This window comes from Myzus persicae, unplaced genomic scaffold (genome assembly GCF_001856785.1).
Source record: "Myzus persicae strain clone G006 unplaced genomic scaffold, MPER_G0061.0, whole genome shotgun sequence".
Lineage (NCBI taxonomy): Eukaryota > Metazoa > Arthropoda > Insecta > Hemiptera > Aphididae > Myzus > Myzus persicae.
The window spans coordinates 109,994-136,386 of NW_019100803.1; the positions used below are offsets into that span (position 1 = coordinate 109,994).

General features: G+C 38.8%; 1 protein-coding gene across 1 annotated transcript in view; it reads right to left on the reverse strand.

Annotated features, from left to right (window-relative positions):
• LOC111043187 overlaps nt 1-26,393 on the reverse strand; it is a 116,352-nt gene that overhangs the window by 28,884 nt on the left and 61,075 nt on the right. Inside the window, exons 3-4 of the mRNA XM_022328086.1 lie at nt 16,147-16,215; nt 1,384-1,968 (exon numbers count right to left, since the gene is read on the reverse strand). Of these exons, the coding sequence (XP_022183778.1) occupies nt 1,384-1,968; nt 16,147-16,215 (654 nt within the window). The remainder of the gene's footprint in view (nt 1-1,383; nt 1,969-16,146; nt 16,216-26,393) is intronic.

A 26,393-nucleotide genomic window follows, 5' to 3' on the forward strand; every position in this document is an offset into this window, starting at 1 on the left:
AAGATACTGTTATATTGTCGTCCGTGGAGACGATTTCGTCGTTAGGTTTTGAGAACAAAAAAATAGTACGACGACGGGTTTGATGTATACTGATTATTGTTTCGTCATTTTAACGAGCTGCGTGCCAAACAAAACAAAACAAAAAAACACCTCCACGCTAGTACACTATACAATCGTAATTTTCTGGTTCGTTAAAACGCGTATCTATTATTATATTATTATTTATTATCATCATCATAACGGAACGCACAATGAGATGACAAAAATATTTTAGTGTAATAATACACTCGAGCACATATGTACTTAAGTACGCATGTATATAAAAGTTTCTACGATGGTGAATATATACAATATTCGGTTAGGTTTGTATGTCACGCGCATTAAGTGAAAAATAATAACGAAAATAACGACCAAATTTTGGACAGTATACGGCCCGTAGGCATATGATATACTAGGCAAAGGAAAAAAATGTCAAACGAATGAATCCGAGCGGGAAATCGATCGCAAACACGTCGTGCGGATGGCCGCGAGGTGCAGCCTAGAAGACTCGGCGGTTTATTTAGTTTTCGTTTTTTATTATTGTTATTTTTATTATTATTATTATTGCTATTCGTCCTATACGGTAAGGGCGTGCGTGCGTGAGAGCGAAACGACAGCAGAGAACCCTCTCGGGGGCGCGCAACGTGCCCCGCGTAACAAATATTCATATTTTCCTTTATGACACACATATGTATATAATATACCATATAGGTATACCAATGCATGTACATGGCGTATATATTGTATAATATACGACGAGCAACCACGCTCGGAGTAAGTCATCATCAATCCGGGAGAGAGATTCTGGACTATATAATATATACCGTCGTCGTCGTCACAAGGATCTCTCTCTCATCAATCCACGTCCTTTTCGAGACGTTAGGTAAGCTCTATATAATATATACTACTAAATTATGCAAAGCACAGACCTCCACGGCGAAGGGTAATTTTTGGCTTATTTTTTTTTTGTTCCCAAACCGGCAGCGTGTATATATATATATATATATTGGTACCCGTAGAGAGACGGTTTATGATAAATCGTAAATATTTCCATATATATATATATATATATACGCGCTGCGCTCACTCGATTTGTTACCAGAGGCATACTCCGAATACTGAATGTTATGGAGATTCTGGGTCGTCAACAAGTGCGAAAAATAAAAAAACATAACCCTAAGTCATGACGGACGTTTCGACAAATTTCCACCTACCGATCGAATCGTCGTCTGATAATTCCCAGACCGAGAAGCATGAGTAAAATTCATATATATACATATATATTATATACGTATATGGATGGATAGACATAGATAGATATTGATGCCCATGAATTCTACTCACCATGAGGCGGAGAGACTCTTCCTGGGGCGCCGACCTGGCGGCCAACGGTAACCGGATACCGAGAATCTGGTCTCGGCCGAGGCTCCTGATAATGATGTCGGCGTCGCGGAGGTCGTGCAAAACGGCGGCAGCCGTTGGAGATGACAGTGTGGGTGGTGGGGTGGCTGTGAGATCCAGCTGTGGCGAGGCGGCGGACGCAGCAGCCCTCGCGGCCACGGACTCAACAGGAACACGTAGAACGGAAGTGGCGGTGGCCGGTGCAGGGCTGAATATGGTCACCAGACCCTCTGCCGAGACTGCGAGCACGCGGACCGTCCACGGTGCTGTCGTTTTGGGCAGGCGTGCCTTGTAGCCGGGCGTCTGGCCCAGTTGGGACCACGTGCGCCGGGTTCCCGGGTCCCGGCGTCGCATGATCACGTACACCAGACGTTGCGAGGACGACGAGAGTAGGTCGGCTGGCCGCGGCCAACGTAGCGTACCTGAATCGATGGTCAGTGCACGTTCACCTCGGGCCTCCACCACGGGGCTGGGTTGTGATCCTCCGTGCCAGTCGTGGAACGAACAGGCTTCCTGGCAACCCACGTCCTGCAGAAATACAAAAACAACATAGACAGATCAATAATATGTAACACGCAGTGGACATAATACAACACATTAGACAATTTTTTAGAATTTGCTATTAAATATATCATATAATTATTTAATATACCTAGTGATATAATTTTATATATTATATTTTAAAAATTGTTTGTACAATGTTAATGTAATATTTATATTTCATACACTTTTATGCTTCGTTATTTATTACTTTAAGAAATATTTCGTTTACCAGAAACGGCATTTAACAAGAGTTAAATAGTAAATTAAGTTCACTATGAATAATGCCACATTTACCTACATTTTAAGGGATGTTGAAACTTTAAATCTCTCCTCAAATGCCCAAACATAACCATTCAAACAATCATGGTCCTTATGAAAAACCCAGGGTGCCCTTTTCAACTCCCCTCCTCTCACTATAATGTTTTCAATAGTATCAAGGTACCTAAATATCAAAAAACTCTGATAATGAAGGATCGACATTTCTTTCGGATCTAACTTTGTTAATTAACCCTCTCTTGCTTATCTTCTTACTAACCTGCATAATAATCACATATTTTACATGTGGTCTAAATACCAATCGGCAATCTTCATCTCTGCACTTTTAACCATCAACGCGTCATTAGGATATATTTTGACAAATGAAAATTAATTATTCTAGGTACCTGTAGGTACATCTTATCTTAAAATTGATATGGTCTTAAATGGTTTAATAATTATTCTAAATTAATAATAAGTAATAATCCAACCCCAAGCCTAGGGTCACGAATAGGAAAAGGTACCTCCTTGTTCAGAATATATTTATCAGAAAACTATGGTTATTCGAACAAAACAAGTTTTAGAACTTTAAGAGCAGGGAAGTACGCGGGATTGACCTAACCAACCAATCGACAAACAATTTTGTATATACTTTTTTATATCTCGAAAACTTAAGTGGAAAAGTCTGAAAAAATCTCCTATATATGCGGACTAAGGGCCACCTTCTTATACCTAAATCAATGACTTTACTTTTTCGTACTCTACGAGAATTAACGACATTATATTAAACTCCAATATAATAAAACTTTGTATGGTGAGCGTTCAAGCTTTTATACTACGGAGATGTTTATATTATTATTTCAATCCTTCGGTGGACCAACGATTATTTCTGAAAAAGTCGGGTTCACTTCAATCGATATAATATAAGAATAAGCTATACGCTTACATATAAGATGGCGGTAGGGTAGCTGCGCGGTTATACCTACGTATTAATATAAAAGAGTTTTACATAATGATATGTACCATTCTGTATTATATAGGTATTATGAATGTTAAAAAAAATCAAATTAAACACATCGTTTATATTATATTTTCAGAAATAATCGCAGGTCGCCGTAGATATATTATATAGAGTACCTATACATAGATGATGGAATAAACCGTGGATCACCCCGCGCACATATATATATATACCAATATATATACTATATATATTGTATATATATATGTATATAATACATAATACCTCACGGCTTATAGACGACAATTTCAAAACCGTTACCATTAAAAGAGACGATTATTATTATGTATATACATAAAATGCCTTTTGTAAATATTTCCCACCGGTGTTTGTTCGAGGGATATTCGTCCGTCGTCGTACCCGCCGTTATATTAATTTAGAAACACGTATTTTCTCGTTCGTATATATTTTGTAAATATATATTGAAGGAAAAATAACCGTTTGCCCGGCCCAGTAGGTATAATGGGTATGTACGAAGCCGCCGAGCGGTTATTAAAGTATTATAATCGATTGGACCGGAACGTCCGCATCACGCGCAACCGCTCGCCTCGAGGACACGAAACGCGACGACATTTTTACGGATTATCGCGAATATATTACACAATATAATAATATGATTAATGCCATACTTGTATACGTATATCAAACATGCACCTATGTGTGTATAAATAAAATGCGAAGCGAAATCGACCAGTGACCACCACCGCCACCAGAACTACTGCTCATTTCCGACAACATTTTAAACGTTGCAATAAAAATGGAAACCCGCAGCCGTTTTAGCCGTCGTCGTGAAGCCGTGAGGTACACATTACGACTACGGCACTACAACAGTAGTCTCGGATCGCCACCGACGACTCGAAAATAATAATAATATTACAATAAATTAAATGCGACCGTGTATTATTGTAATAAATAGGAACGTACGACCGTATAATACCTATACATAATGCACGCGTGTCATAGTGCAGCTTACACGTATAATGTTGTCTGTGGAAAATGTACCGCCCGAAATTTACGACCCTGTTTCAAAATATTGTGCGAGTTGTCTTGTTTTTTTTTTTTTTTCACATATTATATTTTTTTAACGAGAATAAATTGTCGTCGAGCAATATTATTCACGACCGTAAGCGCGGGTATAATATTATACTGTTTATTATATTGTAGAGTACGTATAGGTATTAAAATAATAATAATAATAATAATAACAACAATAACGGTAATGAAATATATAATATAAAATAGTAATCCGAATGGGTGGGGAGGAGGGGGGGGGGATTATCGGAACCGTCACGGGGCGCGTTGATACGTTATGCATAATGACACGCGAACCGTGCGGGATTTTCGGCGCTCGGCTGACAATTTTTTTTTCCAGTGAAAAATTACACGCACGAGAGAAAAAAATTAATCCTCCTCGAGAGAGTATAATACTCGTATAAATCGTTATATTGTAGGTAAACAGGTGGAAGGTATGCACTGCGCCGGGGCGTTTGGCGTGTGCGATTTTCGGGGAAATAAAATATTATTCTGTGCCCGTTGATTGAGTGTACGCATGACGCCGGTATGAATATATTATTAATTATTATTACGGATGTTATACAATAGTAAGTACCCAACAACGACAGCGACGGCGAAGAAGTCCGGCGCGGAAAAGGCGAAAAAAAAAATGCAGTTACCTGTGTATATACCTACGTATAATTTTCTATTAATATTTATGAAAGGAAAAATAAGCCGGAGCTAATTATCGGAAGAACTCGTTTTACCGACCAACCTCGTCCACACTGCCATACAGACACTGCTATACTGTGTATATGTTTTTATGCTCCGGGACTTTTATGGTAAAGTAAAAAATAATGTTTAATAATAATAACGATAATGAAACCGGTGTGCCTCCGTAAATACGGGGCAGCAGCAGCCGATATTATACTATTAATATTATTATACTTTTCAAAATATATTGAAAACAACGATAATAATTACGTTCATTTTTCTACACAGATAATAATATTATATTTTTAATCAACTGAGTCTAATTTTAATAATCGCCAATCGTCGGCTGGGTTCATCGGTCTCGTAAATCTTTGTCGTGTTCACCGGCTTTCTCGGTGATGAGACAAGACTGCTTGCCGAGCGACGTGGCGGCTCTGTGTAAATACAATATTACGGAAAACAAAAACACTCTTGTGTAAATCTCCGTGGCGGCAAATCGCATTATTACTGGGGCGTCGAGGTTTTTCGCCACTCCTCCATAATACCTCTATAACTATGTGCATAGGCACTCCGAAGTATTATTTAGAGTTGTATCCCAAGAAAAGTACCTATACGGCTATACCAGCCATATTATATATATATATACAAAAACATGAAATATGGTGAAAGATATCCGACCGGAAACGACGTGCATTAAACGGAATCATCGACGAGGATTATTTTCACGTCTCGCCATGATTCGGTTTTGATCATTAATAAGTCGTAATATCGCTCCAACGATACGCACCTATATTATTGTCATTATTTTTTTATTTTAATTTAATTTTTTGTTTTTTTATTATCATACTAGTGGCTGACGAGTTTTGCGAGTCCCATTACATAATATTATTATCGCTTATTCTCGCGATCCGATAACGCGTTCTTCAGCGGTCAGCGGACCGTCTCTCGTCGTTTGATGATGATAAATGTGAGTAGTAAAAAACGCAATCGAAAACCGACCTAATCGGCGAATTCAATGCCAGAGACTAACGACACGACATGTGCCAGCATCGGATGCAACGTCCACAAAATAATTACGCTATCGAAAGAATGCGCGTGTGTGGTGTGTTCGCGGCCGTATCAAAGTGAAATTTATGCCAAGGCACGCAATAAGCCACGTGTTTATTTATTTTATAATATAAAATATTATTTTTTTTTTTTTTATGCACAACACCATACATGTATTGTACTCGTATAATATAGTCTTGTGCGCAATTCTAAAAATGCCAACGTTCTGCAACCGTTCCGACGACAGTGGGCGAAAAGGAATAAAGAAAACGGCGACGCACACTCACTCGATCCGCATACTATACGTTTTTATTTTTTTTCGAGTCGTATGGAGAAAAAAAAACAGCACACGATATTATAGGGGATTTAGTTTACGCACAATAAAAACGAACGTCATAACTTTGGCGATGCGCTCCACCCGCGAACAATACCAGTTCCCATGTGTACCTACCTATATATAATATTATTATGTATAAGTGTATATATTTTTTGGTCTGCGAAGCGTGTGTACGCTGTGCGTCTCGTCTTACCGCCGTACGATAACGCGTCGGTATGTGTGTAGAGGCGTGTAGGTACAATAATATAATAACAATAACGAAATGACAATAATATGAGCGGATTTCGGCGGCGGCGGCGGCGTCGTATTCGTCTCGGCGACCCGACAGACCGTTTGCGTCTGTTCTGCAGCAGCGATACAAGTACGTACAACTGGGGTACCCGATATACATGATTTACCCAGTCCCCCTCGTCTTTTATCTATTTGGATTATCGGTGACCCGTACGCCTGCGTAAACACGCGATCGCATATCGTACGCCGGCGGATAAGCGGAAAAAAAAAATACTGAAAGACTGCAGGTAGGGACGTCGCAGTTTGCAACAGACAATAATGTAACAATATTATTATTATTATTATTATTATTATTATTATTATTATTATTACTATCGTTGTCATCGTCGTCGTCTGTGTGTGCATAAGAGACGCTATAACAATGCCACAAACACACACACACACACACACACACACACACACACGCCGTCTGCGCCGACGACGACACGACGCGATGAGGAATATATCAAACACACACGCTCGCGAGCACGCTGTATATACGCTGACAGTATGTGTGTACGCATTCAATACGTCAATCAACGGTGGCAGACAATAAAACACACGACTACGGCGTACATAATATCCACAAGAGTATATTCGAAACGATATACAAACATGCACACACGCCGCGAGACATAAATAATAATCATACATACTCCGGTCGGACCTCGTCAGCGGGTGTCAAAGCGCGTAGGTGTTATATATATACATAAAGTAGGTATTGTGATGTATATAAAATAATATTATGTACACTTGTACGGCGCGTACACACTATCGAACTAGACGTATATATATATGTGTGTGTTGTATAAGAGACACAAAACTGTCGCAAGTCCTGTAGTGGGTTTTATCATTTTCATTTTTTTTCCCCCCCGATCTGTTTAGCACCGAAAATCCGAGATGACGATCGTATATTTTATCGTCGAGTATCGAAGAGTTTCTCGGTCGTCGGTCGTCAGTCGCTTTTTTTATACGCTCATAATACATATATATGTATAATATTATGTACACTTTGTCGTTCCGGTGCAGGCACGCGCGCCCCGGAAACCGTTTTGATTGTTGTTATTATTGTTGTTATTATTGTTGTACGCGTTGTAATATTGATATTGTTTATATTTTTGCTCGGCGACGGTGTCACACACTCAAAAAAAAAAAACAGGGCAGTACGTCGATGTAATATAATGTACCGGCGGTGAGAGGGTTTGCTAAACAAAAAAAAAAAAACCATAAAAATATCGATTGGCCAAAGACTGCGAAAACCCGTAACGGCACGCATTCGGGACTCTGCGATGAAAAACAATAATAGTGATAGTAAAAAATGTATATTAAAGATATGTACTGTAATATATAATTACGCGACTTTGTGGTGACACGGAATTTACGTCATTTACTGTCGCTGGGTGCGGAATTCGTTATTCGCAGTGACTACCACCGCCGCCGTATCTTTTGTTTGTGTATTTAAATATAATATGAGCGGAGGGAGAGAGAGAGAAGGACAAAGAGCGGAAAAGAGCACTCGTCGACCAACTTTTTAATGAAAATAAAACCCCGTCACTTTATATAGGTATATGCAGTGTATATACCTACTCTGGGCTACCGTACTTTTAGGACCACAGTTGCCCGCCCGCCTCTCCGACCGCCGGCAGTCGATTAATATTCGGAAACCGGGAAATTTAATATAAAAAACCCAGGCCCGTCGCCGGTTCTCGCAGTCGTATTGAAAACGCGCCATTCGAACAATATATAACTACTAACCGATCGAAACGAACACACCGTGCCTTTGAGGTACACCTATATAATTATATAATATATATACATGCATATACGTATCGCAGTCAAAAATCGAACTGACTCTCGAGCGCTAGTCCCGAGTGAAAAAATTGAAATGAAATAAAGTGTACGCATATACACGATAATATTTAATCGGAATATTATATTATTGTATGCAGGTAAAAATGTAAAATACGACCCCGTTGCAAAATCGATTTCTACGCGACGATGAAAATATAGTACAAAGTACTATAATGTACGGGAGGGGTTTCATGTGGGTAATTAATATGTATTAAATGTGGCCGGTCGGTTGATGATACACTCTGCATTATTTGTTATTAAACGTCTTTAGATGCAAAATATTAGATTTAAAAAAAAAATGAAAATGTGTTTCAGTACTTATTACCTACTTATAGCGTACAAATATAGACGACAATGACGATGCATTTGTATTGTGCATTTATTGACTTTTTCTTAATTTTTAACCTCTAAGGAGATTTTTCAGCATATGATTATTAGATAATATTTATGTTTTTATTTCATTTTCAACAATCTTAGACTCATAGATTCAAATTATTTTTTATTAATTTGAATCTCTACGGGTTTCAATTAAATTATTTTAAATTCATAAATCATTAATATTCATTAGAATTTTTTTGTTGAACAGTTTAAACTAAATCAGTATTTAATGTTTAGTCGAGAAGGGTAGTAGTGACCAACATATTCTGGCATGTCCTCGTGCTACTTGCCCGCTCATCTAAACTTTACATTTTTAAGTTACAAGTAATTATAAACTCGTTCAAAGGCCGATTTCTATAGTGTATTAAAATTATAGAAAAAATATTTTGTTTTAGAAATAAAAAATGTATGACTCTTCTATCAGAAATGTGAAAACTTAAAAAATTATAGAGATAAAAAATTTAATTTTTTTCAAATGGGGTGTTATTTTGTAACGACTTCAAATTGAGTAAAAAAATTCTTAAGCCATAATTACTTTTCCAAGAAAACGAGTGTACACCAAAACCAACAGCAATTTTGCACGTGTATATCGATCCCCACGGACACCGCATTAAGACCGCAAAGTCCCGCTGCACACGTGTCCACAGACTTTTGCAATGTCTGCGGTGGAATAACATAATAATAATATCGTTTGTTGGAAACTATACAACTTCGACCACACCGTAAAAAACAGCGCAAAAGACAATGTTACATTAATACGTTATATATATTTACGTACATTATTAATACTCGGCGCTTGCGCTGAAGTGCAGTTCTATTATTCGTATATATAATACCTATTATACGACGGGTGCTATTTTAAATCGATATTGAAATGTCAAGGCGCGCGTGTTGTGCCGAGACCACAATCGAATTTTGAAGAAAAAAAAATTGTTTTCATCTCGGCCCTCGGGTGTATACGAAAACAGTCCGTGCAGCCCGAACAGTGGAAGCTCTGATTTGATATTATTATTATAATATCAAGGGAGTTGAACGCGTCCACGCGCGCACTGCATGTCGGTTGCGCCCGCGGCCGACTGTTATTATAAGCTCAATTATTTCGAGTGAATTCATCAGCGACGCGCACTCGTTTGTTATTATTATTATTTATTATTATTATCATTATTATAACGACGGCGATTTATGTATAAGTACATCGTGTAGGTACACCGTGGATGGGACGATTATGACTCGGATATGCTGGGGCGCTGCGCGTGTAATAATAACAATATTAAAATATACATATCGACATATCGTTATCGCGAATAGGTGCGGTGAAAGACGAGTAGAAAATATAAACAGTAGCCACGAGTATTTTTTTTTTATTATTATCATCGTTATTAGTGTTATTATTTTACATCCCGGGGCCAGGTATCATAATCCTCGCACGCACACACACACAAGAGAAAAATATACATTAACGTGCGTACATACGTCTGCAAACGCGACAAAGCGCAGACACTGCACATACTATTATTATTTCATAATACATATATATATATAGTATAATACGTAAGTGTACATAGATGGGTAGGCACTAGGCAGTGCGCATAAAGGTACTCGGCGACCAGATTGAAATTACCGCCGAGACGATTGCTTTAATTTGAGAGTTAAAAAGGGAAAAAAATAAATCCGTACAGAAGAAGTATAAAAAAAAAAAGAATTATGAATTATTCATCGAGGTCGTCGTGAAAGTCTCCCGGCACTGTTATAATATTCAGCCGGGGATTTTTTTTCCGTTTTATATATACATGTGTGTGCGCGCGAGCATTGGGCCGTCTCGCTCCCTCCTCGCTCGTCTCTTGGTCACCGCGGCCGGGAGTTCTTTATTCAAATTTCATTCAATTGTTGCACACCGGTGTGTCATTACAGATTTATATATGAAAGAGATGAGAGAGAGAAAAAAAAAATTAAAAACCCAGCGGAACATCTTCAGAGCTTTTTTTACTACTGCTGCAGCATGGCGAGCTTTAAAAGGATTAACGAGCACAACCGTTACCCTTTGTCGGGATTTAAAAAAGAACAAAATGAGATTTAATCACATCGCCACGACGACAACGGCAACGATTCACAAAGATTTGGAAACGTTTATACATATATATATATATATATACCTATATTATATTAAAAACCCAATGTAATCGCGAGTACGTCAGTCGTTGTCAGCTATAATAAACACAGTAATGGGATTTTTATATTATTACCTCGGTCTTGTAACCACTACAAAGATGAAGTTTTTAAAATAATATATAATAATCATACATTTTAATATATTGCGCCTGCAAATAATATATACCTAGTAACAATATAATATACTTAATATTTATGTATTATTATTAAACAGCATAATAATATGGGGACTTCTTCTAGCAGCGTGCGACGGTACGACGGAATTCTCCGGATTAATAATATAACTGATGAGCGATTTAATGTTTTATTTTTTTCAGTCCTCATTGTGAACAATGATAACAGTTTTTTTACCCAAGTCCGAGACCGGATTCGGCGACGGTTGTATCTAGGAATGTTTAAGTATACCTACAGGTATATTATAGAAATAGTTGTTTACGAGTCGTACGGAGCGGAATTCGAGTAATCGTCTAGAATTAGCTGGCAGCAGCGCTGCCGACGACGGCGCATCAACAGCGACTGTACCTATTACATATATTATTATTATTATTATTATTATTATTACTATTATTATTATTATATACTTCACTGTAAATGCTGTAGTCAAACCTATTGGGGAATTCGATTATTATTATTATTAATTTTTTTTTTGAATTTTTATCGTCTCTAGAAAATTTGCAAACCGGCCTGCACCGCTATACTGTAGCTGGAATCCACACTGTGCTGCAGTATAATAGTTTACTACCATCTACAACCTATGCCTACAGCCCATAAAATAATACACAATAATGAACTGGCGGGTGGACGTTTTTATAACGACGACCGTCGTCATCCGTTCAGTTCGGCCTGCTGCTGTGTACCGCAGTCTGCAGCTATACATTATCCGATCCCCGAACACGGCCGCACGCACGTATCACAAATAATATATATATTATTATTATTATTCAAGCCGGAGTACCTATACGCGTATACCTTTATTATATTTTAGAAATCAAACGCGTTTGTGGCGCGCCACTAAATCAACGGTTTAAATGGCAAAGGCGTATAATAATAATACAATATATAATATGGGTGTCATATATAGGTACATGGTATGAAACGTGTATGCAGGTACCTGTACATACTACAATATTATAATGTAAGATATACCTTGTCCTCAAACGCGAAAACCGCATCGAATGGCTGCCCATAAATATGTTATTTATATGATATCATAACGTTCGGCGTTTGAGGGGGTTGAGCGAGCGCGCGCCACTCTTGTGTGGTTTTTACGCAATGATTTCGGGGTGACTCGGTGAAACACGATTTCGGGTGAAAACGCGTATTGTGTAGTTATACCACCCAGCGAGAGGGTGTAAGAGTATTTTCACCGCAATCGAGGTCGTCTTCGGAGTCCTATATGTGCCTACTGCCTATATACATGTGCACTATAACAATATTATGCTCCAGCGTTGTCCGCCGTGACCGCACGCGTTTGATGCACCCGCCGCCGCCATATAAGGAGTTATTGCGGCGCGTCTTCGTCGAGGGTGGTAGTTCGTCGTATTTAGGACCGAAAACCTTCGTGCGGATTATTTGCGAGATGTTCTTTTACTGGATTATCGTAGCCGAAAAATCTCGTGGGAACGGGACGTGCATATTATAAAACGTAGGTATACATATATATATATATATATGTGTGTAGGCGGTAAATACCTACACAAATAGCATAAATGCGCACGAATTTACCATTTTATCATGATATTATTAAATATTATATTATGTTGTATAATATACAATACCGTTTTACAACCGTGCTTGAATACTACGCACCGGCGCGGCGAGACGTTCATTAAAATTTTAATTCCCAAGGTTCGCCGTCGACGGAAAATGAAAAACGCCGGAAACGCGTGACGAAAAAAACAAGACTTTATATATTATATACTTCGGGGAATTCCACACGTTTATTATATTTCTTTGCTCGGAGCGGGACTATATATATATACACGACAATTTCGGTGAAAAACAATACAAAATATGAGTTTCAATTTGGGTCTTTCGTAAAAGAAAAGGAAACAATTTAATATGAAAATATGAGGTCGTTTCATATCGCACTCTGTATATGTATAGCTAGGTAGGTACCTTACCTTTGCAGGACGTGACAAAAGTTAAATATACCTTAAAAAAAAAAGATTACTCCAGAGCGGCTGCAGCTTCCCTGGGGGAGTTGGTTAATTCATATTCTTTATTTTAAGTAATACGAATCGAGAAAGAAATATATATGTACGCAATTATTAAACGTAGTTCGTATAATACGATGATAATATATTTTTTATCCACTAGAAAAAGGCTATAATTTAAAATTCTACGAAAATATTCGAAACTGTTTAATTTTATCTGAAGCAGAGTAACTTGAAGATAAAACCTTCTTTTTGTATTCTCGTCGTCATTATTATTATTATTATTATTATTAATTATGTATAGTATATAGTAATGACTAATGATACGACCATTGTTTTTGTCTCTATCGTTATTTTTTGTATCACGTGTAATTTTTAGCTAATTTTCCGAATCATGTAAATTTAATAGTAGGTAAAAAAAAATACTGATTATTGTGAAAACCGACGCGTTTATAATATAATATGATGCAGACAGGCGAAGAGTAGAAATATAGGTGCATGGATTTTTTTTCATGTTGACGGACTGCATTTTATGATGGCGACTAACTTATTTGTTGCGATATTTGATACCACCGCACACTACAGAGTATCATACAATCGTAACACACACACACACACGCACACACGTGGTTTTGGTACAACCCATAACATTTATAAATATATTATGAGGCTGATAAGAAAAAATCCTCACCCCAATTTGCTAACGCTCGGTTAATTGTCAATATATTTATCACTACGTATAGTAGCCCCGACTATGACGCGGAGCTGCTACAAAGGGGAGGTTTTTCGGTGCTTTGCAGGCGAACGGCTTTTGAAAGAGCGCGTTGATTAAAAGCGTATAATATTAAGTGTGTACCTATATGATGTATAATTTATACTCGTGTGTACGTGAAATCGCCACCGCACACGATTCGAATACTATTTTTCGTCCGGCTCGCTGTCGATCCGATATATGTTAATTCGCCTTTTGATATCAGCCGCGTTCGAAACGAACCGTGTGCGTTCGGACGGAAGATCACGTTAAAACCAAAACCACCGGCTGAGCCTTACACACTACATACCGACTATAGTTACTAAATATATGCATTATAACAGTACTAAATTTCTACGACTATATATTATTATATAGTAATTTGCATAATGCGTATAGTAAAATATTAAGCCACGTATTTATAATAGGAGGTTGCATGTTGTAGTGGACAGTATTATAATAATAACGTTTTTATAATTGCTCATCTATCACCGTGTGATATTTGTATGGTTCGTATGATATAGATACAATAATGACGTATAATAATTTTTTGTAGAAGAATTCCACTACAGGGAAGACTACTATAATGAAAAATACATATAGGTTGTCATCAAAACAATATTTAAAACAATAAAAATTCGATTTTTGGAAAAAAAATATTTAGAATGTCAATGCATGTTTTGCACTCGAGTATATAGGACAAATAATGGAAATTTTTTTAAAAATCACGAAATCTGACTGCAGTAAGACAATTTTTATTTGAGTGCAGCCTGTCAAATTCTTCATCCCGGATGTATGTAACCGAAAGCGATTATTGCTATTGATTTTGATACTCATTAATTAAATCCGCGAGAGTGCTCGAGATGAAACGACGTGGCGAATTGCGTGGCGTGCTCAAATGCTCGCGGTCGATGACGGTTCGTTAAGTATAATTATTATAATATAGCCGCTCAAGGTGTGCGACATGACGTAATCGGACCGAGAAAGATAATATAGTACATAACACTAATCCGAAATGTAACCTGGATGCGTCCGTGTGTTCAGGTATGCGGCGAAGTGTCCCGGAGACCTGCAAAAGGGCGGCATGCGATTCGGATTTCCGTCGAAAGACGATCTCGGGCACCCGCGGCTACGACTTATCGGTTTAATACACGCCTAGTATAGTATCGTATTCGACCACGAGCGCCCACACCGTATATTATACCGACTGTATATGTATATACGTGTATTATACACTGCAGTGACAGTTAGGTGTATGTCATATTTTTATAATGATATTATATCGCGCATAACTCAGATCTCACACCGCCGCCGCCGAGTATACGGAGGTCTGACTGCGTTTGTCGAGTAGGATATCGAAGATATTTATGTATATATAATATTATACTATCTAGTTGTAGTTGTATGTGTTTTACACGATACGGTGAATTAAGGAGACTTTAATATTATAGTGCACGTGCGACGCGTCCCACTATTATATTACCTATGGGCTATAGTATATGTATATTGTATGATATACTTAGTACATGTAATATATCTCTAGAAGTTGACCTTTTTTTAAGGGCAACACTTCTCGCGACAGTCGAAATTCGTTGGCGGGCAGTATATATTGTGATACGCGTGTGTTTTGCTTTTCACAATTTTGACCAGTAGCATATTTTATGTTTTTTTTTTTTTTAATACAATTTAATAAATCCACCGAAGTCTTTACTTGCTGTCGAAATTTCTATAGTATACAACGTTCCAGCAATATTATATTATAAAATAAATGTATGAAAAGTTCAAAATGGATATTAAATATTATTATTTTCCGAAATATCGTCGTCGAAAAGGATCAGGTGACTAACGAACGAGTTAAATACATTAATCCAATACATTGTTCCACATTGATACTACTTGTACTTGATAGTATACGGTAAAGATAGTGGAATGATATTATCAATATAGTTTTTAGAATCGAAAACGATTTTTTTATGTTATGTTTTTTTTTAAGAATTGTTCTTTCAAACGTAGCGATATTTCATACAATTTACTGGCGAACGTGTGAAACAATTTTCGCGATACACCGTAATGGGTGTTCACAACTGTACTCATAATTTTGGAAGTTCTCCAAGCGAGGTCGATAAAATAAAAAAAAATGAAAAACGTGTTAATGACGTATATATGATAGCCTGGTGTATATGTATATATAAATGTTAAGTTCTTATGTATATATACTTACACAGTTATGTTCGCAAATGTTCTTCATGTTCTTGCCTTCGGTCTGCAGTACTTCACAATACTTCCAACACTGTAACAAAAATGAAAAAATCGATATAATATTAGTACAATACAAAGCAATTTATATGGTTGTTAAACGCGCATCACGTAGGGGAAGGAAATAGAGGAGAAGAAAAAAAGAGACGAAAAATATCTCAAGCCGAGTCGGCTTGACGAGTGGACATTTATTAATGCGGTGACCGCGGCGGGCGGAGTGAGCGGGCGAGCGTGATTGCGTGGTACGGGGGCTGATTTTATTTACTCGTCAAAAAGCTTCGGTTCCTGCGCCCAGTAGACCTCGGGTGGTTGAGGGATGGGTCGGGTGTGCGAGGGTTTGCCGGAGTACTCGCGCGAATGTATATCGTTAACAATACAAAGTCCACCACACCCTCGAAAAAATATCTCCACTGCAAATACACAGACGATGTAGAGCACGCGCGGTACGTGTACGAAAAAAAGAGAGAAACTTTTTCGAGCGAAAGACGACCCCTAGCGCACGCACTCACGGTCGCGGACGCCTTTAAGGAAGACGTGCAGAGACGCGTCTCGTGCCGGGACAAGAGGGTGGGTGTGTGCGTGTGTGTGTGAGCGCGGTGCCAATGTGTTCGGAAGGGGCGACTGATGGAGGCGGGAAACGCCAGTGGCCGAAAAAAGATAAATTGCTCTATTGGGAAAACCGGTCACGTACTCGCGACGAGACTCTATATATATAGATGAGCGGACGGGCGGGAAATCGCGAGTGCGTCATTATTGCTTTTGCCCAGCGCACACCCCGTGCTCAACCACCCCCACCCCCTTCTTATCCGACCAACACCGCTGCTATAACCGACAGCCGAAACCTCAGGGCGTCCTTTTATACGTATATACGCACATGTATGATAATTTGCACTATAATATTATGATATATAGGTACCAAGCACAAGACGCGAGCGATAAGGCATTTTTCTCGCGATGTTTTTTCGACCACCCACGTGGTTCTCTTATCGCCGAAATTGGTTGTGTCCTTTGAGGTTTGTACCCCGACACCATCTTAGACACACGTGTTTACATATAGCTGTATTGTGTGATAAGCATTGCACTGTTTGAAACCTGCTAATCCGATATCGCCAATCGGCATCTTATTAACGCGCTTGTAGGTGTAACTTTTTGGAAAGCGATTTGTACTTCAAACGCCTCGTTGGATTATTTCGTTTTCTATGTCCGTGGGCTTGAGCGTCGAACAAAAAAAACCACGATGGTCGACACATGACATGTAAGTGATTTGCCAGGGGGGGTACGTCATATATATATGTACCTATTATACTCAAATTATACTCGTGTACGGTTTGGTTTAGAAATTTACACACATATACGCCTGCAAGCACATATTATGACAGCTTTGAAAAAATTATGAATAGAAAAAGATTCTGGAAAATAGAACAAAAAAAAAAAAATGGACGACTACAAATATAATACTCGAATATTATCGTTAAATTACTATGTATGGTACCTATATTATCAAAACTGTGATAATACCGACTAAACACAAATTGTGCATTTCCACATGTACGTGAAGAGGTTAGGTCGGTTTCGGGCTACAGTGTTAAGGCACACTACCTACAATTGTCGCTGCTCTAAGGTTCTGTTTATAAATAATATATAGGCCGTAACGATGTGATGGGAAAAATATAAAGACGTCTAGGGAGAAATATCTACAATTTCGTCTGTATTCATCATCGTCCGTTAGAAACTCGACAAAGTCATTATTGTGCTATTGTATCATAGGCAACTATACTAATGAGAAAAACGACGACCTCTAACGCGAGCATTCAATTATTATTATTATTATTATTAGTATTATTATTATTATTTTCGTAAACTGTAAAAAATCGAAATAAATGATCGATTTTCGTTTTTAATTTTCGATATATATTCAAGAACCTGTGAGTCCCGTACGATGCCGGTTCCACCGGATGATGAAGTTGATCTCCTATTTGGTTTTCCTCGTCGGCTTCTACAATTTTCCATTAACGCCCGACCAATTGAGGTCCGCAATCTCCGTCGTCACGAGAACCGCTACAGTGTATACGTACGCCCGACGGTTAATCACTTGCCATCACCATGCTTATAATAATATTACATTATTATAACCCGAAGCTGCTGCGTGATATATATATATACGGCATGTGATGTACGCGGCGGAACAGTAGTGTTTAATTTTCAGAGGTGGGGAACACGTGGGCGAGGATGGAAGTCGGACGGTGCAGCGGCAAATAAATATTACCCGGTAGCCCCGCCGCCGGCAAGTATTTATGTATAAATATAGTCAGAGGTAGGTAGGTAGGCAGATAGGTAGGTAGGTTTGGGTACCTATACACATAAGTACATAATATATATAATATTAAAATACTAGTCGCAGTGGTTATAGTACTTGTATTATATAGTGGTAGCTGCAGTGTAGCATAGAAGTAGTTGTATATTAATAATAATAATGGCAGCTAATCAATCAGTCGCCAGGCGATTCGTTATGCTCGGACAGTGCACCGCTTATTATAATGGTCGTCGTCGTCACCGTTTAAAGATATTATGCTAATGAAAAACCTTCGGCCGCCGGCTGGGTCGTGTGCAGTTCGCATTCATTATGCACGCGTTTAATAAGCGCTCAAGTCGTCCGTTATAATCTCAGCACGTACATCATATTATTAAATAGGTACGCGATTGGCATCCGTTTCGCAGGTGTCGGCAAGAGACGCTGCTGGGGAGCCGCCCGGCGTCAAATTTTCCGAGTTGCCCGGGACTCTACCGCCCACAGCTCGCGGTGGGTAATATTATTGTTTGCCTCGATCTCCGATTGTATACGCGTGACACGTGACAGTTCGATATAGGCGTCGTAGATTTTCGAAATTGGCCGTTTGAATTGTAGGTAGATAATGTAATAAGGCCCGACCGGCCGTAATGCGCAATAAAGCCGGCGGTATTATCATAGCGGTAATAAAAAAAAAAACTGGCGACGAACCGCCAAAATAAATCAATACCTTTTGACCTTGATCGCGTGAGCCGTCTATAATATAATACGCCGCATATCCTGCGGCCCCTGCAGTACCCACACGACTAGATAGAGCTGCTTCTAACCGGTAATCGCTAGAAGACATTTTTTTTTTTTTGTCTTTGGCTGTTGTAACATATATCTTTAATAGTCTAAAACAACAATAATATTGTCTCCGTTTGATATCTATTCGTCTATCTTTCATTTTCGTTGTTACATTATCATTCGTCCTTTGTTCTACGCCAAACCTGCGGTACTATATTATATATATATGTATATGGCTCACTGTACAATGTATATAAGACTAGTGTTTGTGTGTGTGTGTGTGTGCGTGTGTGCGTGTACAATCAAACGACCGCTGCCTAGTCGGACGACTATCACGGGCTTTCGGTCGTGTAGCGGTAACGCGATAACGGGTCTCCACGACTGTTGGACGAAACTTAAAACGCACTCATGCAGTCTTACAACTGCTCTGCAGCTGCTACTGACGGGCAAGCGCCAAAACGGTGGCTGTAGGGGAGGGAAGAGGGTGAACACGACCGCATTCAAAATGGAAGTGACATTTCGCCGTCGTCGTCGTCGTCATCGGCGAAGCACAAGTAAATCCGGTTAACGCGGAAAATGGATAACGCTACTAATGTGGACGTAATAATATGCCGCAGAATATAAAATTGTATCGCGTGCCTAAATAGATATAAGTTATATTGCGATGTCAATGTTTAAAGAATTTTTGTTATTTTTTTTTTACGACGATCATTAAAAAAAAAAAATGAATAACATTAAAAATCATGACAACCACGTATGCTGCATGTAGGTTTGGAGTTCAACCTAAATATTATATGAAAATATAAAATGTTCAACTTAAATAATAATAAACCTCCCAACTAACATACGAAACACCTACCGTCGTCAATCCGACTATAGATGGCTCAACCTTTGCAGAGCTACGTACTACTTAACCATGTAATCTGTCTTTACAAATAATCTTTCTATACAAGTAATTTCATTTTATTTTTATTTCTGTACATATTTTCTCCAGATTGTATACTCAACAAGAGTATTTTATATAATTCTTTAAAAAATATGTACCTACCTTTAAAACCTTTCTATATAATATTACAGTATTAAACTCTTAATTTTTATAAGTTATGCGTCATAAACGTCAGAATAACTTATGACTTATATGCCCCATCTAATATTTCCAAATGAATGACATTAAATTATAAGTATTAAAAGTCATAAACGTTACAAAATATCTTTATTGCAAAGGCTATAAGCGGATGTAGTGCATTGTTGTTTTTTCATCATTTATTGAGAAAAGCGTGTGTTCGCGGGGTGACGTTCGGTCGGTCGAACAGATTTCTGACGGAGATGAAGAAAAAAAAATATTAAAAACGTTTTTCCCCTCCGAAAAATGAATTCCGTCGTCGGACGGGTAACAAGTGTAAAGCATCTGGCGTCCGATGTTTATTTATTTTTGTATATATATACATATATATATATATATATATTATATCACCATTCGTCGACGGCCCACACGGTTAGCTATTCGTATATGTATAAATGGGTTCTCATTGGAGTAGAAAAAAAATGAAAACAGAAACGATGAAAAAAATCACTATATTTCGGCCGTTCCCTAACAGATTGTGCGCGAAACTACTTACGCCTTGCACACAGCCCTAAAATTATACAGATGCGTAGAATGAAGAAAATATATAATATTTTCGTGTCTCTATTTAATGATAGTACATAGGTAAATAAAGTAATGACGTCGATGCTGTGGTAAAGACACTGTTCCTACACGATACCGCGGTATGACCAAGCAGCCCTAAGTCGGGTGACGCTGTGAGAACGCAACAATATTATTTTTGTCCTCCAATATCAAGTGCAGCTCCGTCGACGGCTGTGCAAATAAGTGTAGTACAAAATGATTTAAATATCGTTGAAAATATGCTGTACAGTGAGTGATATGTCCCCGCCGCCGGAAAAATCTACGTGGTTGGCGCAATTTTTGGACACTGCAGTTGGTGGCTCGCTTAGGAGGAGAAGGGGCTTTGATAATTTAGGAAAAAGTGACCGGAGGGTGAAGACGCCCTGCGGACACGACGAAATGAAAACATACTGTGATAGCGCAAAACGAAAACAAAAAAGTCAGACGTCATTTAGACAACTGTACATTATACGGATTCACTGGTGTGAATAATTATTATTGTGGCGTCACTGCGACACAATGGTTTCAAAACGCACACGCGTTAGAATATATATTTTTCAGACGTGTTATTATGATGATGATACTACGGCGTCACAATATATATAATTAATTGTTTTGACACGGGCGGCGGTGGACGAGAAAGAAAAACAAACGGCTCTTAGTACAATAATAATAGTAATAATAATATATGTCCTGTACTCACGTGTACCTGTATTTATCACCTTCACCTGTCCACCGGCCGATGTTATCGCGAGGAACTCGTAAAAGGTATATAATATACTGTCGATTCGAAATCATACATATATTATTATACTAATAACCTATCGGATAAACGAAAACGATTACCCCCCCCCCCCCCCCCATCACCGTCGCATTCGTCATAATTTACCTAGTTGTATTCGTTTTCTGCGTTCAAAGGGCCCTCCGACGTATTATTATTACCATAATAACGCATCCGAAATTATTAGTATCGCTGGTGCGCATTACGCTTATAATTTAGACATGTAGAAATTAGAAATCACAGTGCGGAGACTACAACGACAGCTGTTTACACGCAGTGGCGGGTAATGGTACAATAATATAGTATTATTGTGCGAGTGTCACTTACTCGGTCGGTGTCGATTTCAATCGAAACAATCAGATAAGCATATCAAACGCACAAACGGCACGTCATGCGAATAAAAAAATACATACGATAAAATGAATAAAATATAATAAACGAGCTCGAAACTCTCAAAATTTCGCTCTCGCGGCGCAGAGGAATAAGCGCGGCTCCTGCATAGCAACAATATACGTAATAATAAAACGTTAGACGCGAGCGAATTTAATTCGTGTACACGATGAAACGAGGGATTTCCGGAATTCGCTCGTTCCGGGCGACTCTTACCGAATACATTTTTAAACATTAGCATACCTAATACTATCCGATGTACATTATTATTCAAGACGGGACGCGTTATACGCGCATACGCCTCGTCCATGATATTATAGGTACCTCCGATGTACAGAGTTTGGCAAAACTGAAATTTGTTTTGGACAAAGTCGGTCGGTCTTTTCTCGCGCTCGACCGAAATCCCGACGACGAAATCCAGTCGCGTCGGGTCTTCCCACGAGATACACGACGACAACGACCCCGCCGCCATGGTATTATTATTATTAATATTGTTACAACGTGCGCGCTAAGACACGACGGGCGGCGGCGTTGAAATTTGGTGTTTTTTTTTTTTACGAAATTCGGTGCGGAAACGTCTTACATACGACTCGCGTTATCTGCACCGACCATCTCTCGACCGCGATGCGCGGTTGTAGGTGTATGGCGTGTATCATAATATTATTATTATTATTATTATTATTATTATTATATGCTCTCGTGGCAACATAACATAATACTGCTGCGGTACGCTCATGTTATAATAATAATATTGCGGTTACACGGTCAAGTGGGACGTGAAATATTACGGCGACGCGATCGGAGGGAGTTTATTATTAATTTTTTTTCCGTCGTTTTGGCGACGTTATTTATGAACACGCATGCACACATTTCGGCGGCGCGTCGTCGGTTGTAGGCGGTCGGGACGCGCGTCCTCTTCGTCATCCTCGGAACATAATATTATATACGATGATATACCTATTATATGGACTTGTATATAATATGGTAATATGGTGACTTGTAGGAAATATTGCAGTCCTGCGGCAGTGCACGGAAATGTAACACGTCGAACGAGCGACTTCGCGAATCTCCCCCCCCCCCCCTAGAAACAGCCGGAGACGGATAGTATATATCATATAATATCATTATTATTATTATTATATATATTATGTACACTGCTATGCAGTCGAGTTGAACGGGCAAAGTTCCAAAGCAATATATGTGTGCACGGTACACGGTCGCGTGTGTGAATGTGCTGCAGAGTGGGTGAGCGCTCCGGCGGTTTATCCGAAAGTTTTCGCCGGGAGAGGGGTCGAAAACTGCAGTTGTCTTATTTCTGCGCGATATTAAAATGGAGACGAAAATTCGTATACATACACTCGCGCATTAGTTTATAGCATTATTATTATATTGTTATAACGATGTTGTTATTATGATAATATCGCGTCATAAAATTTCGTAGGCCCGTTGTTTTTGTTGATAGTAATAATAATAGTAGTATTTTATATACTACGCACAAATAACAAGAGAGGGCCGTCTGTCGCCGCAGCCGCCGCCGCCACCGGAGAAACAATAACCCTTCCCTCCCCGGTTGTTTGTAATTACCATAATTAACGATTGTATAATGGGAATGTGAATATAATATGCGGCACTCGCACACGCGACGGGCTAAAGAAACACACTCGCACACGTCTATAGATATTATTATTGTATAAATGTAAAAAAATAATGATAATAATGAAATATAAAGGCAGGAAGTTTCGGGTCCTGGTCGTCGCCGGTGAAATAGTGATGCCGGCAACCCCGTTAGACCGGTGGACGGGGTGGGGTATAGGGGGACGAACAAAAAGGAAGTGAACATTTCTTTTGTTCGCCCACGACATCAAAGACGTTCCGATACCGCCTACTTTTCCTAATGTAAACAACTCCGGAACTCTGCAGCGGGGTCGATAAAATGTATACCGATCAATTTGCTAATGAACCGCAGCACTGTCGTTGCATTGTATCGGATGAGTTATTTTTAATGTCCAAAAAAAAATATTTTTCGAGTATAAAAATGAGTTGACGTTACACTGGTATAGAGTATCACATATTATAGGTACGTAGTATATACAATATGAGAAAATGACTATATTGTGTCGTATTGACGACCGACGCTTCAACATTTCTCAACGAAACAATATAAAATAAATATCGACTGTAATATTATAATATTATATATATACAGTTCACAACTATTTTGCCACACATGTTTTATAAAAATGGTCCGAGCTGTATGTATGTGTGTGTGTGTGTGTGTGTGTGTGTGTGTGTGTGTGTGTGTGTGTGTGTGTGTGTGTGTGTGTGTGTGATTGAGGAAGGAAAGCAAAATATGTGCACAGAATATAATCCTATTTACGCACGATAACCACATGAAAAAAAAGTTTCATCTCTATCTTGCCGATTCGATCCCTTGGCCCAACTTGTATATAGTCGAAGACGCACACATGTACATAATTCCTAATCAAAGTTTTGTAACTATACACATATCGGACCGTGGGTCACGTCCGCACTATAAATTAAACGTGGCAAATCCCACGTATTATATGTATGGGTATATATGTTTGACATGAACATGCATCGTAGATATAGGAAGTATATGGGAGCGGGAAAAAGTTGTGGAAAAGAAAAACTTTTATTTTTGTATTTTTACCCCACTGCTCACTCACTCTCTATCTCGCAATCGCCGACCAGGCCATTTGCCTGGAGAAGAAGAAAATCTCTCGGTACAAGAAATATATTCTCCACGCTGTAGCTCTAAATAATATTATATATATATATATATATATATGTATGTATATAATATTATAGTGTATACGAATATATGAGAGCGCGCGCGCGCGCGTGTGTGTGTATGTGAAAATTTCTAGCCGAGGGGGCCAAAAAGCTCTAAATCAACCGGAATTAGGACCGTCGGATCCGTGTTTTTGTTGTGGAAAGGAAAAAAGGGATTGTCATCCGGATAAGACTTTAAAGGGCCGCCGAAGTGACAGATTTATGGGTAGGACGGGCTTAAGTATGAAGAGACGGTCGGCGGCGGTTGCGGGAGGCAGGGGTAAAAAAAGTTTAAACTTTCAACGGCTTAGGCCGAATAATGGAATTAGTAACGAAAACGCTAGACGGTGTGAGAGGGAGAGGAGGTATGGCAGCTGCGTTTGGCAAGAGGATTAAAAGCCAGTATACTTATACATATATATACTGTACACGTGAAATACCTGCATATAGTGAGACTATTTGGTGTGATTCGGTCGGTTTGGTTTTTTCAAACGTCTCCCCCAACCACAGGGATCATTATAATCCGTCACCGATTTTGATTTCGTAAATTATTCAGAGATTTCACGACGGCACTATAATATTGAACATTTCACTATACCATCCATAACCAAGCTAAGAGAAGATTATAATATTTTGGTATACCAGCAAAGTGATCGGCGTATTCGCGATAACATATCTCATAATAATATTATAATTTATAATTATTCATAGTGATAACGTTATTATTTAATAGCAACAACAAGTGGCATACATTAAGTGGTATATGGTAATAATAATTACAATGCACTATAACGTCACACGTCTGGTGATGACGATTCCTATTCCCCGTATACGGAATATAGAACGTATCACGCGATATTCGGTTGTATATTATAATTATAATTCTCCCATATGCACGCAGCACGTATAAACTCGTTTGATTCCGTATTTTTCATCACGTAAGACCCATCGGAGGCTCTATATTGTAGACACGACGACGACGACTCTGCAGCAGTTTCATCACAACAACTATATACGAACCGCCTCTAATTACCAACTACGTTTCAATGAATATTAATTGCTGTTAGCCGCGGGAAACACACGCCACCGCGGACTCCACAGACAGCTGTATCGTTTTTCGTTTTATATCTCGTTTGTCACATCTCCCGTTTCTTATTACGACAATATTCACGATCGTGCACAGTTTAATACAATAATAATGATATGTAAAAGACTATGATGGTTATGCACCAGTCATATTGTATGCGTTATACAGTTGTCTCGGGAGTCGTACTAGCTAGTGCATTCCGTGCTCGGTCACAACCAGTGGACCAGCTGATTAGTTTTAGATTTCAGAAGAAGAAAAAATGTTCTGAAAAAAAAATTGAAACGATTTTATCTGCTTTGTCCCGCCCTAACGTGGAGTTACGCGCGCGCCCGTTTTGTCGGCTGGGGCGACGTCTCGATATACGTAATCGAACCACGTGCCAATGATTATTGCATCGGTATGCGACGTACACTTTTCTGTAA